This window comes from Aythya fuligula, chromosome 2 (genome assembly GCF_009819795.1).
Source record: "Aythya fuligula isolate bAytFul2 chromosome 2, bAytFul2.pri, whole genome shotgun sequence".
Taxonomy (NCBI): domain Eukaryota; kingdom Metazoa; phylum Chordata; class Aves; order Anseriformes; family Anatidae; genus Aythya; species Aythya fuligula.
In genome coordinates, this window is record NC_045560.1 from 947,087 (window position 1) to 963,485 (window position 16,399).

General features: G+C 48.7%; 1 protein-coding gene across 1 annotated transcript; it reads left to right on the forward strand.

Annotated features, from left to right (window-relative positions):
- Nucleotides 1-274: 274 nt before the first annotated feature.
- CDC25A (cell division cycle 25A) lies at nt 275-15,369 on the forward strand. Its single transcript, XM_032183010.1, has 16 exons — nt 275-482; nt 2,948-3,033; nt 4,738-4,792; nt 5,499-5,534; nt 5,686-5,722; nt 6,103-6,204; nt 7,039-7,155; nt 8,040-8,174; nt 8,794-8,868; nt 9,525-9,677; nt 9,973-10,065; nt 10,432-10,494; nt 10,604-10,702; nt 11,508-11,638; nt 11,962-12,073; nt 13,406-15,369. The coding sequence occupies exons 1-16, from the start codon at nt 331-333 to the stop codon at nt 13,544-13,546; spliced, it is 1,587 nt and encodes a 528-aa protein (XP_032038901.1). The 5' UTR covers nt 275-330; the 3' UTR covers nt 13,547-15,369.
- The last annotated feature ends 1,030 nt before the right edge of the window (nt 15,370-16,399 follow it).

A 16,399-nucleotide genomic window follows, 5' to 3' on the forward strand; every position in this document is an offset into this window, starting at 1 on the left:
GGGAGGCAAAGGCAGAGGACTACATTTCCCAGCATGCCACAGCGAGGCGGGCAACCAGTGAGCGCGTTGCCCGCCTCGCGGCGGCACGCTGGGAAGTGCAGTCCCCCCACCGTACCCCTCTCTTATTGGTCAGAACGGCCGTCAACCAGCCGGGAAGTCGCCCTTCTCCCACTCCGATTGGCCGGCGAGCGGGAGGTGGGCGGGGCGCCGGGAGGCTATAAAAGCCGCCCCCCGCGCGGCGCCGCGCAGAGCGGCCTTGCGATTGGCGGCGGGAGCTTTGGCGCCAGCTTCGGGGCGGGCGGCGGCGCTGACAGGAGGCCGGGAGGAACGATGGAGGCCGCGCCGGGCGGCTCACACCGCCGCCGCCTCCTGCTGCTCTCGCCGGCCTCCCCCGCCGCCGTCAAGGCGCTGTTCCCCGCCGAGCTCTCGCCCGTCTCCGACCTCCGCCTCACCATGGAGCAGCTGGGACGCGGCTCGGCCGGGTCAGTCCGCGCGGGCCCCGTGTCCCCCCCATCCCCCCCCACCACCTCTGGGGCCTGTTCGCGGCCCTCAGCGAGGCCTGGGGGCTCCGCTCCCCTCAGAGCAGGGCCGGGGGCTCGTCTCCTTCCCTTTCTTTTTCTCTCCCCTCCTTTCTTTTTCTCTCCCCACACGTGAGGCGAGGCCTTGGGGGGGGTCCCGTCGCGTCCCCTCTGCTCCGGCAGGGCCCCGAGGGGCGCCTCTGCCCCTTTCCCCCTGCAGAAACAGGGCCTCGAGGGCCTCAGCTACCTGCCCCCCCCCCCCCCCCCAACTGTTGCCTTCAGGGCCTTTTCTACCTCTCCCTCCCCCCCCAAATTACATCCTCGAGGGTCTCCTCTTCCTTCCACCCCCAACTGCAGCCTCGAGGGTCCCTTCTTCCCCCTCCTCTTCCCCCCAACTGCAGCCTCGAGGACCTCTTCTTCCTCCTCCCTCCCCCCCCCCAAATTACTGCCCTGAGGGTCTCCTCTTTTTCCTTCCCCCCCAGCTGTACATCGAGGGTCCCTTCTTCCTCTAACATCAAAAACTGCAGCCTCGAGGGCCTCTCCCCCCCCCCCCCCCCAACTGCAGCCTTGAGGAACTCTTCTTCCTCCCCCCCCCTCAACTGCAGTCTTGAGGGCCTCCTCTTCCTCCTCCCCCCCCTCTAAACTGCAGCCTCGAGGGTCTCTTCTTCCCCCTCCTAACTTCAGCTTTGGGGGCCTCTTCTTCCTCTCCCCCACCCCAAATTGCAGCCTCAAGGGCCTCATCTTCTCCCCCCCCCCTTCCCAACTGCAGCCTCGAGGAACTCTTCTCCCCCCCCCCCCCCCCCCCCCCCCCCAACTGCAGTCTTGAGGGCCTCCTCTTCCTCCTCCTCCCCCCCCTCTAAACTGCAGCCTCAAGGGTTTCTTCTTCCTCTCCCTCTCCCCCAACTGAAGCCTCGAGGGCCTCTTCCACCCCCAAAATGCAGGACCTTGAGCTCATTCCCCACCCCCCAAGCAGTTTTTCCCGTGCTGCCCCCAAACCGAGCCCCCTCCACTGCTCCTCCTCCCACCGCATTCCCCCTTCCCTGCCGCCTTTTTTTTCCCTCCCGTGCAGGCCCTGCTCCCCTGCCCACACGTGCTGGGGCTCCTGCTGCCTCCTAGGCCGTGTTCCTCCTCCCCTGGTGGCTCACCACGTGCCACCATCTTCTCCCAGCTCAGGGCATCTGCCTCACTCCGAGCCCTTCCCTGTACTTAGCTCCAAGGCTGCATGTTTTCCCCTTTCCCAGCTCTTCAATCCGTCCCCTACAGCCCCTGCCTTGCTCTGGCCTCCTGTGCGGTCCTGAGAGCCCTCCTGCTCTTTGCCCTTTGCTTTTTGGCTTTCTATCACTTTCATTTCTGTAATCTGCCTTCTTTATGGTTCACCCCTCCTTCAGATTCCTGGAATTCCTGCGAGCGACTTGCACCAGCCCCCTCCACGGTTATTATTCTGTCCTTTGACTTGGTGCCCCTAGCTCGTGCCCTGGTGCACCTTTTGCATTACCTGGCACGAGGAAAGAAGCCGCCCTGCAGAAGCTCTTCCCATAATTCAGATAACAGAGCGTTCCTGTGCATGATATGCATCTCTGTGAAGCTGCTGGGACCCCTGCCCACGTGTGAAGGGCGCGTGTGCCTGCAGGGCTCGGGCAGTTCATGCGCTCCTTCAGCTCTCTGGGGCTCTGGGTGCCTCGAGCCCCTTCACCCACACGCTCATCTGATGGTCCTGTGGGAGGGGAGGGTCTTAACTCATCAGTCAGAACTTGAGATCTCACTACTCAACAACAAAAAAAACACCTAAAAGACAATTGTCTAACTTTTTAGATGCAAAGCAATCATTAAATCAGTGGCTGCCACAGAGGGTTACAGTCCCACGAAAGATAACTGGGCTCTGATGAAGGTTTTTCTAGTGGATTATATGGGAGGTGCTGCCAGGACTCCAGGCACCGATGTCCTACTCCGTGTTTAAAGTGGTTTTAGTCCTAAAGTTTTATTGCAAAATGACACCTTGCTTTATTAGAGCCTTCATTTGGGAAGGTACAGGATCATGAGAGACTAAAGCGTAGTTTCAGAAAGCCCTCATGGTTTGAGTTATTTTCTCTACAAACTCCCTTCTCCAGCCACCCCTCCTCTTCCTCTCTTGGAAGCCTTGTTTCTAACATCACCAGTACTACACGTGTATTGTTTAAAAGAAAAAAACACTGAAATTGAGGTCTCTGAAGGCCCTGAGCATGTCTGTAGGTGCGGTGATCTGGTGGTGGCATTGCCCATGTGTTCAGCAGCACGGAGCACCCAAAAGACTGCTGTCTGCAGGAATTCCTGTACTTGGCTGGCAGTAACTGTTTTGGGTTATGCTTCCCTGTGCTGTATAGCTGCCTTCGTATCCTTCTGTGTTCCTCACTTTACAAGCATTTAAAACGAGCCCTGAACTTCTTTTACAGTCAGCACGAAAACGCTGAACAAGATCCGGGAAACAAGAATACCAGTGGTCTGCAGAGAACGGTGTCATCAGAGTCAACAGACTCAGGTAGGGTCTTCTCAGGGAGTAAAAACGGGTAAGGGATGAAGGGCACTGAATCTGCACCCTGCTTTCAGGTTTGGGACACAGAGCTAATGCTGCCTGCAATCCCTGTAGCCACTTCTTGTCCTCAGGCTCGTGGAGGGCAGGCACATCTCCATCCCTCAGCAAAGCTCCTGCAGTCCCTGTTTTGGGTTGTGGGTTCTTTAATTGTCCCGGAGCATGCAAGCAGCAGAGCTAGCGTGGAGGAAAAACTGGTTCTGGCTCCAGAGGGGGACTCTGACACAGAGAAGTCATCCTAAGGAGGGGAAAGAAAAGCAAGATGTAGCTACTGACCTGCTCTGATTTGTGCTCCAGCATGATTTGTAGAGAGAAAATCCAGATTATCAGGACGTTTTCTGATTGCCTTGATCTGCTCTGTACGTGGCAGTAGGTCAACACCTTATCGTGAGTGGATCAGCCCCTCTTGCAGCAGGGGTGGAAGCTCGAGATAGCCCGAGATAGGCTTCCCCAGGGAACTGGAGCCCCACTATTCTCCAGTCTGTGGGGGCTGGCAGATACTGGCCTGTGAGTGCTGCACGTTGGGGCTGTGGTCTGGAGAACTGAGATAACGTTTCGTTACGCACTGATAGGAGCCAGCACGTATCTGCACCCCGCTCTGAATGGGACCACTTTGGGTTTCTGCCCTTTGCAGGGTGGTAACTTTGAAAGCGAGTGGTTTCTCTCTTTAAACCCAAACTGTGCTAACCTGCCCTGCACGCTTGAATCAAGTGTTCAGCAGGGTTTCCTTTGTGGCTTGCGTTTTGTTTGTGGCTTTTTTGCATACAGAAGCTGGCTGTTTATCTTGAAATCTGGGGAGCTGGGTTTTAGGACTGATACTTGCCTAGAAGTACTCTTGATTCGTTTTTTTCCCCCCTCTGGGTGAGATGAATTTTATCAGTGGAAATAAAATAAACAGTTACCCCATAATTTGAAGATTCAGAGAAGCTTCTGATATTTTGCTGGCCCAGTGTTTTCACTGGAGTTTGTGCACCACTTTGTGCATATTTCTTCAAAGGAAGCCAGAAAGTGAGTACAGCTGGCAAGCCTCAAGAGGAGATAGAGATGTAGCCAGCTTGGTTATTCTACTTCTTGGCTTTTTTTTCCTGCCTCCAAAGCTGGTCCCCAGTGTTTACAAAATACTTGTAAGGCTTCAGCTGTGCTGAGACCTCCACCTGTCCTGTTAGCCAGGTGAGTTTTGTAGCTGTTAGCTTAGATCAGTTGCTGAAGTAGCAGCAAGTCTTGGTGTGATCCTACAGAGCACGTTCTGGTAAGCTGTGTGCCTGTCAATAGGGATTGTGGATACTGTAAAACAGAAGCTCCCTGAGGATCTGTGTTTAAGCGGGTTTCATATCCGACTGTACTTAGAAGAGGCTGTGTAGTTGTAATGTTCTGCTTGTGTTATTTTTGCTTATGGGGTGCTTTGTTTTTGTTTACAGTGCACTAGTATGTGTTAAAAATGGCCTTTTTTTTTTTTTAACAGATGTAACTGAGAACATGGCTTAAAAAAGTAAAGGATTAAATGACTAAGATATATGTGAGAGAATAAGCCAAGATTATTCCACGTTAGGTGACTCAGTGTCTTTTTGGGGAATTCTATAGCGAAGCCCAATAACTTGTGTTTGCTTGGTGCTAAGACACTGCTTGTTAGAAAATGGTGTCTGTCTTGTGCAGGTTGTGCCTTGGATTCACCCAGCCCTCTGACCTCCAACGACATCATGGAAGAAACGTACGTAACCCTAAGCTAAGCCTGACTTCTTTTTCATGCTGTACTACTAACAAATACAGGCTAATGAGAACCTTGATGTGTTTTTTTTGTTGTTTTTTTTTTCCTTTGGTGTGGCATGTGTGCAGTGTGTTTTTGTCTCAGACTTCTAGAAGTGTGTGCCTTAGTGCTGTGCAGATGCTGGCTCGCTGTCTTGTCTGTGTCCCAGAGTACTTGCAGGTCTTGGGGCTGCGTTGGTGTTGTACTAACTCAGCCATTTGTGTGTGACACTGGTGCCTTACAAGGGTCTGAGGCTGCACCAAGTCACATGGAGTTTTGCCCTCAGCACTTACTCTGTAACTTTTGCTTGTGTATGCTTTAACTGGTACAAAGCAGTTGTTTTTAGCTTGGAATTTGCCTCTCCCAATTCAAGTTTTAAAAAGATCCTTTGTCCTTTATTTATGTGGGCCAAATGCCTTTGGTTCCTGATTTACCAAGCTTTTATTCCTTTAATCTAGCTCCTTGTCTAGATGATGCTGAGAGGAAAGCAGGATTCCAGTTAGTGCTTTGAAAACTGGGATGGGATAAGCTGGCTGTAAATACCTCTTGAGAAGGACAAAGCGTCATCAAAAAGCATGTTGGCTTCTGTTTAGCATAATGCTCTGACTTAAATAAAAGGCTGACTTTTAGTCTACTATCCTTTGCTAACTGTGGGGCATCTCAATTTCAGGTTTGAGAAGGCGATTCTTGAATCTAGCAGACTGAAGTAAGTATTTTTGTTTTAACTTTATCAGCGACTGTTCTGGATTTGCCTCTAGCTTATAATTCTGTTGGAAAAAAAAAAAAGTGAGTTCTACTCACATTTATTTCAACATTGTCTTTTAAAAGATAGTAATCTTGGTTCTTTTTTGTTGTAGCATTCGACTGCCTCTCAGAAGAATACATTCACTGCCAGTAAGTGAGGGTGGTATTGATCTTGTGTAAATGTTAAAGGATTTCGTGTGTTAAGTGTTTTTAGTTGGATCTGTCCCACATCTTGCTAATTTCTTGGCTTCAAGAACAGCTGCTATGGTGCTTGACTTAAACTGTCAAAATGACAGCTTCTAAACTTGAAATCTTGTCCACGTGTTGATGTAAAACTTCAGTTCTGTAGCTTTGTCAGCAGTGCAATTGGAGAAATGCATTTTGATACCTGCATGAGATGTCCTGCACATAGGTGCCCCAACTTGCAGATGAATGCTTTATATTCCTGATAACTCCTCTTTTGCTTAAGATCTGGTTATGCAAAGGTTACAGCATGACACTAAACTAGCATTTCTCTATGAATTTTGTAGCAGAGGCTCCTGGGATCCAGTCCCGCTCTGAAGAGAAGCCATTCAGATTCTCTGGATTGTGATGCTTTTCAACTCTTAGAGCAAAATGAAAACAAGGAGAATGTAAGCATTGTTTTTTGTCTCCCGAGATGATTGTGTAAGAGGTGATAGCGAGGAAGCTGAATTAGCACACCCCTTCCTCAGCAGGCACAGTGGAAGAGGCTTTGCTTGGTGCCTGCCAGACTACAGCTCAGATGTGACAAAGTTTTTGCACAGCTTATCTCGGGGAAACTTGCAGTGAAGTGCAGCAACACTGATTATAATCAGTGACTGCAAACTGACTACAGATTAATAAAAATTGGGAAGGCTTTGGCTGTGCAGGTCTTCCTTTGTGCTATAGGACCTGCCTAGTCTGTGGCAGGGCAAAATGTTTTCATAGTGCTACCTTTAGGTAGCTGTGAGGGGGCTGCATGGTTCACCATATCTTTTTTCACTGCTGATATAAGGAACTTGGGTTCCTCAGCAGCACAAATGCTCTTTTATCTACTTGGTCTGTATGGCCTGGCTGCTGGACATGCCATCGACAGGTCTCTGCAGAAAAGTGCTCAGGAGTCAGGGCCTGTCACCTAGCAACAAACAGAATTCTGTTGACCAAGCCACAGCCTTGGCTGCCTTAAAAATGATTTCTTTTGCAGAGAAATTGACTACCAAAAGAAATTAAAAAAAAATAATAATCCTTAAACCTGCAGATAACAAGAGGATGAAACCTTGGTTATTGGTTATGAATCACTATTGTAACATCTTTACTTTGAAAACATTCACGCTCCAATTTCTGTTGGCAGCAGGGAACTTAACATCCAACATGTCAGATAGCTTAAAGAAAGAAGATGCAATGATCCTAGCAACTTACACAGCTTGTTTTGGTAAAAACGATCGCTTTTCTGTTTTTCAATTCAGGAATCGTTTGAGTTTAAGAAGCCAACCAAACCAGCTTCTCGTAGTTCTGTGCACGTCCATTCCCGTGATGGCAAAGGTGTTCCTGGACAAAGGCAAAATTCCTCCTCAGCTCAGGGAGTAAGTACCGCAGTGTTTTAGTCAACTAATTCCCACCTAATCCTCTGCATACGTACTGTTAGGGAACAGGAAGAATTGCATCGTGGTTCTAAGACACTGCTGTTTGTTGTCACTATTCATGTGCCAAATAGGAAAGCTTATCTATCTGTCAGATGAGAAAACTCTTCTTGTGTTTGGCTCATGAGAGGTTGTTCTGTAGTTCTTCTGTAGTCTGTGGAAGATGAGTAAATACAGAGCTGAGGCTATGCTGCAGTAAGTCAAGTGAATGGGGACATAAATGCGGAATAGATAAAGTTTTAATTTGTAATTGGTTCTGTTATCAGGAAAGTGGGTATTTGTATTGATGCAGATGCATTGGGAACAAAGAAGCCAACTGAGTAGATGCAACTGGATCTTATCCAGATATGACACACAGGAAAAAAAAAATATTACTTGATGTGCCAGTTGCTTCTGCAAAGTTTTGCAAAGCAATAGAAAACAAACATGATGGATCCTTGCACAGAAACAGAGCAGAGGGGCCAAGTCTTCTCTCCATTCCTTGAATCTTGTAGTACTTCATCATGTTTAGTACTCCTGATCTTGTACTTCAGAACTGTGGAGTTAATATTCCTGTTCCTATGACACTATCAGTACCTCCCTTTTGCATCTTCACTGAGTAACTTTTAAGAGAAGAGGATTATTGTGTAACCAGGCTAACAAAACACTCTGCAGTTGTAAGGATCAAATAAAGTACTGGAACTTGGTCTGGGGTTTGCTCGAGTCCATCTATTCAAAATGCTGGGATAACCTCCATCTTTTCTGTAGTTTAGTGAGCAGCATGGCATCATCTCTGTTTGCAGTATCTTGTAAAGAGAGAATATTAAAGCTAATTATTTTTTCCTCAGTTTCCATCTAATGAAATACCCACGGGTGAGCTGGAAAACCACAGGTCAGCTTTCCAGCAGCAGTCACCTCTAGCTTCCTCTGAAAGCGAAGATGATGATGGATTCCTAGAGCTCTTAGATGAGCAAGATTTGAAGGTATGTACAAAATATCAACACTTAAAATCATCTCTGTATAACATTAAGTCTGCCAACAGTATGTCTGCAGCTCATGTATGTTCTAGAAGTCAGTGCAGTGTTATGTCAGTCTGCAAAAAGCCAGGTACTAAGGATTCCTGAAAGACTTATCTTTTGCAATGCTTCCATTTTTCTATTTTTATATGTGCTTTTTCTTAGTGCAGGCAGTGGTATTTGCTTGGTGGGAGAGCAGCAGTTAAAGGTATTGCTGCTGTTCTGTTGGTAGCTGAATTGCATTACTAGGAAGAATTATTTGAGTAGTTGGTATTTTCTAAAGAAAACTTGTTGAAGAGCTAGAGGTAATACTTGCTTTCAAGACTATTTCTAATTGAACTTGAGAAGCTTAATGCTTTGGAAGAGTATCGCTGTTAAGTAACAATTGATATAACTTACCTGTTCCAACATGTGTCAGCTCATTCTGTTACTTTATTGAGTATTGGGCTAGTAATTGAGCTGAATTCCGAAACCTGCTCTGGCAGCTGAATTAAATTGCAATGTTTGCCCAAGCTATGCAAGAGCCTTAGATATTTACAGTGTCTGTCCCTGGTGAAATAAATGAGAATGAACTTTCATTTCCCAGAATGATGAGGAGATGCCATCTGACGTGGCAAGCCTCTGGACTGCACCGCTAGTCATGAGGAAAACGGACATGCGGGTGAGTGCTCAAGCAGAGCACAACAGAACAGAGATGGGAACTTTGTTCTGGCAGACATTTTCACTCCTGGGAAAAGTGATCACACTGCCTCTGATCCTACATCCCGTATAACAAAACAAGATGTAGTATAAAAACCCTACACTATTTTGTAATTGCTAAAGCCTGATGCCTGAAAGGTTGCGTCAGTGTAGAACAATGCTCATTGCGTGCATGTATCTGTTAACTTTTTACTAAAACACTTCATAAATGCAGGAAGATTTTGACTTCCCTTATCAGATACTTGTTGACATATCTTGAAAACATTTTTCACAGGCTTACCTGAAGTGCCTGTAGCCCCGTCTTCTGATAATAGACTGTGAGGGCAGTTCAGTCTCGCAGCAGAAGGCTTTTAATCTGCTGGTAGATTGTCTGCTAATTGATAGAAAGCACTCTGCCAGCACATCTCATTGTGCTCTATGCTCACCCAGTCTGCACAGCAAGAGACAAGTGTTGTTGGCAGTGTAGGTCCCCAATTTAGATGACCTTATTTCCTTCCTGCTGTTGTTATGCAGTGACTGTCTTATATAAGGCAAAACTTTCAATAGTCTGAAAGTCTGAGGCTGGCTTAATTTTTAATCTTAATCTTTGCTAGACAACTCTAACTTCTCTCCTTGTAGGCCAAACGATGCCGCTTGTTTGGCTCTTCAGCTCTGCCCAGTGGTGTAGGCAGAACTACGCAGAAAAGGATGGAGAGGTCGCAGGAAGAGAATTCTCCAGGGAAAAGCAAGAAGAGGAAAAGCCTGCCTGGAACACCATCCGAAGACGCAACGGTTGGTGGCTTGGCATTCAGTGTTGTGGCAGAGAATTAATTAAGCGGGGAAGGTGAAATACAGTTGCCTAGTTTATGAAGGCTAACGAATTGATCTATCCAGAATTTGTGCATAGTGTAGGGGCTGAGGGGAGTTGGTGCACTAGTTGTATGCTCCTGAACCTGTTCTCCTGTGAGCCAAAAGGGAAACTGAGTCACGGTTCAGGGTGTCAGCAAACACGGAGTTTGGTTACGCTGTGGGGAAGGGGTCTCTGCTGTCAGTGCTCAGTGTTCTTCTCTAACCTGTCTCCCTCTAGAATTTGAAGATAGTAAAGACACAATCCTCTGCAGCAGAGATTGAAAGCATTTTGGACAGTGATCAGAGAGACCTTATTGGTGACTTCTCAAAGGTAATTAAGTGATTTGTATTAATTCTTTTTTGGTAGAGATGTCTTGAACCAGCCCAAGCGAAGCACTTCTCTTCAACAGTACCTAATCAAATTACTGGTGAAGGCTGTCACTGAGAGTGGCACTTCCATAAGTTAGATGTGAAGTGATTCTTTTCTGGTCATTCAAAAATATCTACAAAATCCCTTCAGCACAGGAGCCAAAGAAAAGCTGTCCTCGGATTTTAGAATTGTTTTAACTCTTAAGCTTTGCTGAAGAGATTCTGGTCAATAAAGCATTTGTGTTACGAAGTTAGCTGCTGGATGCCCTGCTACCAAGTATGTGGGACATGCTTGGAATTTCTCAATTAAATGCTGTCTGTTTTCTAGGGTTATTTGTTCCACACTGTTGATGGGAAGCATCAAGATTTAAAATACATCGACTCGGAAATGGTATGTGTTCCAGGGAGAGTAAGGAAAACTCTTCATTTATTAAAAGTATCTGAAAATATCTAAACTGTATTGTTGCATGGGTTTTCTTTTTTTTTTTTTTTTTTTTCAGATTGTGTCTGTGCTGACTGGAAAATTTGCAAGCTTCATCAAGGAATGTGTGATAATTGACTGTAGATATCCATATGAGTATGAAGGGGGACACATTAAGGTTTGTTGCTGACTCTGTAAGAGCAATGTGGAGCTGTCTGAAGTTGCCTCTCGGGCAAAATGGGGACACTTGGCACCATGTGGGGCTCTTCTTTACTTCTTAGGAGTGTCTCAGACCATGTGTATCTTCTGGCTGAGGTGCCCAGGGAGACCAGAGAGATTTGGGATCCTGTTATGCCTGCACACTGCATGAATCTCAGGGTACTGAGCACTCACTTGGTTGATAAAGTGACTGCACGTTGAGGAGGGAGCCATTCCCTTTCCTTAACCAGAGGAGGTGGCCTGTGTGGCAAGCAGGGAGATGTTAAAGAAGAGGAAGATGTGAAATATTCAAGTGTCCAGCATCCTGATATCCAGAGTAGCTAAGATTAGAATAGTTTATTTCATTTAAATGGTTGCTTCATCTGTAGAACAAAGGGCTGTGGAAAGCATAATTGTTCTTGGTGTCAGGTAAGCTGGCTGGCCCTCAAACACGGTGAGGTGGGAGGTGAAATCCAACCAGCCACAGCCTCCAGCTGTTGAAATGGCCACCTGGGGCTGGTCACAGTCACTCAGGGCAGTGTTAGATTGTGTGTGTAACGTTCTGCTTGAGTTTGAAGCTTTGTTCCCAATGTTCTCCTCTGGGAAACTTGAGGAGAAAGCTGCTCGCGAGGAAGCGGGGCAGGTTTGTTGCTGTTCTCCTTTACTTGGGCACGACTGGTGCTTAGGGACACGGTTTAGTGGGTGACATTGGTAGCAGGGGGATGGCTGGAAAAGACCTCCAAGATCATCTGCTCCAAGCTCTGATTCTGTGACTGCCTCTGCAGGGTGCTGTAAACCTCCATATGGAAGAGGACGTGGAAGACTTCTTGCTGAAGAAGCCAATCCGGCCGTCGGAGAACAAACGGGTGATCATAGTGTTCCACTGCGAGTTCTCTTCAGAGCGGGGCCCGCGGATGTGAGTTACCCCACAACACCAGACACAAACTGCCCGCTGTGCTGGGCGAGGGCAAAGCTTTCCGGGAGGCACCAGTTTCTGTGCTGGCGTGCTACTGAACGTGTGGTTTAGCACGAGTAGATGCTGCTGGTGCGCTGGAACACTTAAAAGTGGAAAGTGCAATGCAGTTAGCTGCACTTTGCAGCGAGTCTGGCTTGCTGGTGCTTCCCTAACGGGCAGCAGCTTGCTACCACAGCCCAAGGAGTGGGAGGCTGGGGGGAGCAGTGGCTCCACGTGGTAATTGTTGAAGGCAAGATGTGATGTGGGATCTGTTCCTGCTGCAGGTGCCGGTTTGTGAGGGAGCGGGACAGGCTGGGTAACGAATACCCCAACCTCCACTACCCAGAGCTCTATGTCCTGAAGGGAGGCTACAGGGATTTCTTCCTAAGATGCCGTGTAAGTAACACTTAAATTCAGCCCTTCTGTTTTCATACTCAAAGAGGAGAAAGGATAAGTAAATACCCCAATTTCCTGGAGTGGCTTTTTCTGCTTTGTTCCGTGCTCTCCTGTTTTGAGAGCAGTTAGCATTTGGCAGTGACGTTCCCTTCACTTCTCTAAGCTGATTCCATACCTTACAGCTGTCTTGCTGCTGTAGCTGAAATGTTTTTCTGCTTGTCTCTAGAGTAAAACACAAAACTGTTTTCTGCCTTTTTATAAGAACCAGGAGTTTAAAATGTCATTCAGAGAAGGAATTTAAGACTGCTTTCGCCTGCAAGGACTAGGAGAGAAGAGAGAGGCCTGACAGTAATTGCTGTATGACGAATGGAGACGTCAAGTCGTATGCTATACTAAAAAAGCAAAATTGGAAGCGCAAAGCTTGAGTTTTTCAACTCCTAACTCAGAAAAGGAGACTAATAGATGCCCAGCAGCTCCTCCCAGCACCATGACGGTGGTGTTTCTTCTATTGCTTGTTTTCTGGTGCTTTGGCATTTCAGCTGTTGGCTGTTCCTCCTTGTTCTGGCACAAACTAGGCTGTGGCCTGATTTGCTTTAGTCCCTGTCAGGGCCTCACACTTCTGAGTATCTCTTAGATCACCTTCCTGTGCACTTCCAAACAGGTGGGAGGGATTCCTTCAGCCTTTCTGCAGCCAGGGTGTCAGCAGCAAGGCAGGGCTGTGTGCTGGTCCCCACGTTTGCCCACACACCATTTCCCACCTCATTGGGATGTTGTGTCTAGCAGCATAAGGGCCCACTTGGGGTTACTGCTGCTCACGACAGTCATGTTTTTTGGCTTTCCTGCGTGGCCGTGGATGCCCCAGGGGTTGTTTCTGGCCCCTTGGCTGCACCCCTGAGATGGGAGGACTGGGGGCCTCAAGGTGGCAGCACGGGACAGCCGATGGCAGCGCTCACTGCTCTCGCATCTGAGAGCCTGGATCTGCCAGGCCTGGAGATGCATTTTTCAAATCTTTCTTATTTCAAGGTGAACGCTGGACAGGCTTCCTTAGTTTGCTTGCACTACTTACTGATGTCTGCCAGAAAAGTGGGGTGAGAGCTCAGTGCACAGGGCTGAAAGTCCTTAATTTGATAACTACCCCTTCTGAAGTAGCTGTAATCTGAATGTCACTCAGCTTTGCTCACGAACGCCTGGTATGCGGCTCCTGCTGCTGCTCCAGCCCAGTGGGCTCAGTTCTGTTTGCTCTGGAGGCCGTTGTCTGAGCGGCTCCTGCCAGGCCCTGGCGATGTGTCAGGTCTCAGAGCGCTGAGGTGAAACCAGCTTCTCTTTCCCCAGAGCTTCTGCGAGCCCCAGAGCTACCGCCCCATGCACCACGAGGACTTCAAAGAAGACTTGAAAAGATTTCGCACCAAAAGCCGAACCTGGGCTGGTGAGAGGAGCAAAAGGGAACTGTACAGCCGCTTGAAGAAGCTCTGAGGGCTGATGGGATGAGCAAAGACTGCGCGCTGCGGGGTCGGGGGGAGCTGTAGCGGGAGGGAAGCCTGCTCCTTGCTGGTGGTTACCGGGTGCCAGCCCTCTCCTCATCTGTCCTAACGGCAACGCTGCGGCCGCAGGCTTCAACCGAGCAACCCAGGTACTGGCTGGAGGCTGCCTGTGCTCAATATTCTTTTGCTGCCTCATGGAAACGGCTTCTCACGCTCTGACATCCACAAACTGCCCAGCAGCCTGCCCCAGGAGGCTGTCCTCTGCGGTGCACGTTGGCCTGGCATGTGGTGCGAGGATGGGAGGATGTTTTAGCGCCTGTCAGTTTTTTAAATGCCTTATTTTATTTAAATACAGTCAAGTGAAGCGAAGACGGCTGCAGTTGAATCATCTGGGGTGTACTCAAACTTTGTTCCTGCTGAAGGGCAGCCTGTGGTGGGGGTGCGGGTGGAGGTTTTGTTCTTTTTTTCTCAGCTGCAGCTTGGGTTGTGCTGTTAGCGTAACGCGTGGTGGTGCAGCACGATGGAAACATTTCCTTACAGCCAGGGCTTCCACGTTGCTGAGCTCCCGTGTGACGCTGAGGGAAGCCTCCTGAAGAAATACCTGTGGGGAAATTGCTTTTTTTTTTATATATATAGATATTATGTTCGCCTCATTTACTTAATCTCAATCGCTTTATTTTATATTAACTTGAATTTAGCTGCTGCTTTAGTTCTAAAGAAATCGGTGTCTCCAAGTGGGCAGAATCTCTGGGAACTGATTTCAGGAATGGACTGCCTCGGGTGATCCTGGGGACACCAGGTGCCAAAGCTGTCACAAAGCTCTCAGCAGTGGCGTTTGCTGCTGCTGCTCCCTCCCAGGCCGTGTATTTGTGTCGTGAAATGTGTCCAGGAGAGAGCCTGGCCGGGAGGAACCAGGCTCAGCCCGTCCACGTGCCTCCATGAGGCTGCTCTGAAGCTGCTCCTTCTGCTGTGGGTTTGACTTCAGCTCTCCAGTAGCCGAGCCTCTGCCAGGAGAGGCAGGAAACACAATTCATTGCAGAAAGAAGAATTCCTCGGGTCACTTTGTACCCTAGGGCTGAGCCGTGCGAACTGCCCACCTAAAGCAGGGCTCGCAGTTCCGTGGCGTAGCATGGACCAAAAACCTAAAGTGCTAAAACTGCTTTGCTGCCCCTTCTTGTTCCACACCCACAGGACCTGGCGGCAGCTCAGTGAAGCTCGTGCAGGCTGGGAGCAGCCCCACGTCCTGGAAACTGCTGTGGCTTGAGCAGAAATCCACATTTTGCATAGCCTGGCTTGCTCTGCGTGAGCCAGTCTCGCCTGCTGTTATATCTGTGTCAAAGAACTGACTGGAAGCAGAGGTGTCTTGTGTGGGCTTTTAACTTGACTTTTTAAATCTCATTTTTAAAACCTGCTGTTAATCCTCCTGAGAACAGAAAGGGTAGGCTTTGAACTCTGACTTTCTCGTTTAAAAAAAGAAATTGAGGTTTGTTTCAGCAAAAATTATTACCTTGAGGGGGGGGAGATGAAATGACACATCAAGAATCCTGACTACCCCCTTGCTCTTTGCGTGTGTCCCACCTCTCACGAGGTCTTGAACTTCAGAGGAAGCCGCTGAGGCCTGGGGGGCTGCTCTGCCCTGGGGCTCGCCTGTGGTGGTGCCGCACAGGCAGCAGCACCCTGACCAACCCAAAACTGCTTTGAAGTGGTGAAGGATCGGTGCAGGGATAGGACTTCAGGGGCTATTTGAGTGCAGCTTGGTAAACAAGCATGTAGTCACTCTGTGAAAGTTTAATTTGCCCTATTCAAAAAAAAAAACAACAAAAATGGGTGGAGGGGAATGGATTCATTGGATTGGTGATGCTCTTTTCAGATTTTTCTTTGCTCCAGCAGCTGTAAATAAGCATTGTCCTGAGCTCCCTGATATTCAGGGGGCAAACTGCTGCGGGTGTTGCTGCTCTGCTCTGGCAGTGTCAGAGCACGGAGCTGCAGCGCACGCCTTGAGCCCTCAGGAGTGCTTCTGGCCCTGCTCAGCCTGCACCCAGCCCCTCGCCTCCCCCCCAGCCCCATCCCCGCGTCCTGTGGTGAGCCCTGGGGGTGTGCAGGGAGGGGGAAGCTGCGCCGTGAATGTTTCCAACCAGGAGCTGTACCTTGTCAGCCTGCGACTGTAATTATGGACTGCTGCAGGCACAGAGAATAAAGTACTTGAACTCCAGCCTCTGTCTGACGCCTTTTCCCTGCTGGATGGGGTGCAGGAGCGCTCAGTGGAACTCGCAGCTCCCTGGTGTGTTGAAAAAGAAACTGCATTGGAAAGAATCATCTTCCTGTGTTGCCTTTCTTGCTCCTGGGGTAACTACACCCTGCTTTCCTGGGTGCCTCAGGAGCTTCCAGGCCCCCCGGGCAGAGCCGTGCATGGTGTCTGCACCCACAGATTTTCCCCATGGAGCTGCTTCCTGAAGGCTTCTGGGGGCTTCAGCAGGAGGTGCGGGGCTGCAAAGCAGGTGGCCAACAACGGGGTCAGCACTAAAAAGCACTAAAAGCTTCACTTAAAATGCAGCAATGTGACTTCAAATCCACTGGAGGCTAAAGCAGAGTAGGGGAGGTTTTTTTTGTTTTTTTTTTTTTTTTTTTCCTTATTGCCTCCATCTGTCATACTTAAAACTGATGCTGAAAGCAGCTTACGGCTCCATCAGCCTTTGCCACGAGCTCCTGGATGCCACAAAGCTCGGCGTTTTCTTCCATTTGGCTTTTACCTTTTTCTGGCCTAAAAGAAAACTTGACTTGTTGCTTATTTTACAATGTTTTTGGCTCCTGCTCTGAAAAGGGGCATCCCTGCAGGGCTTCCTCC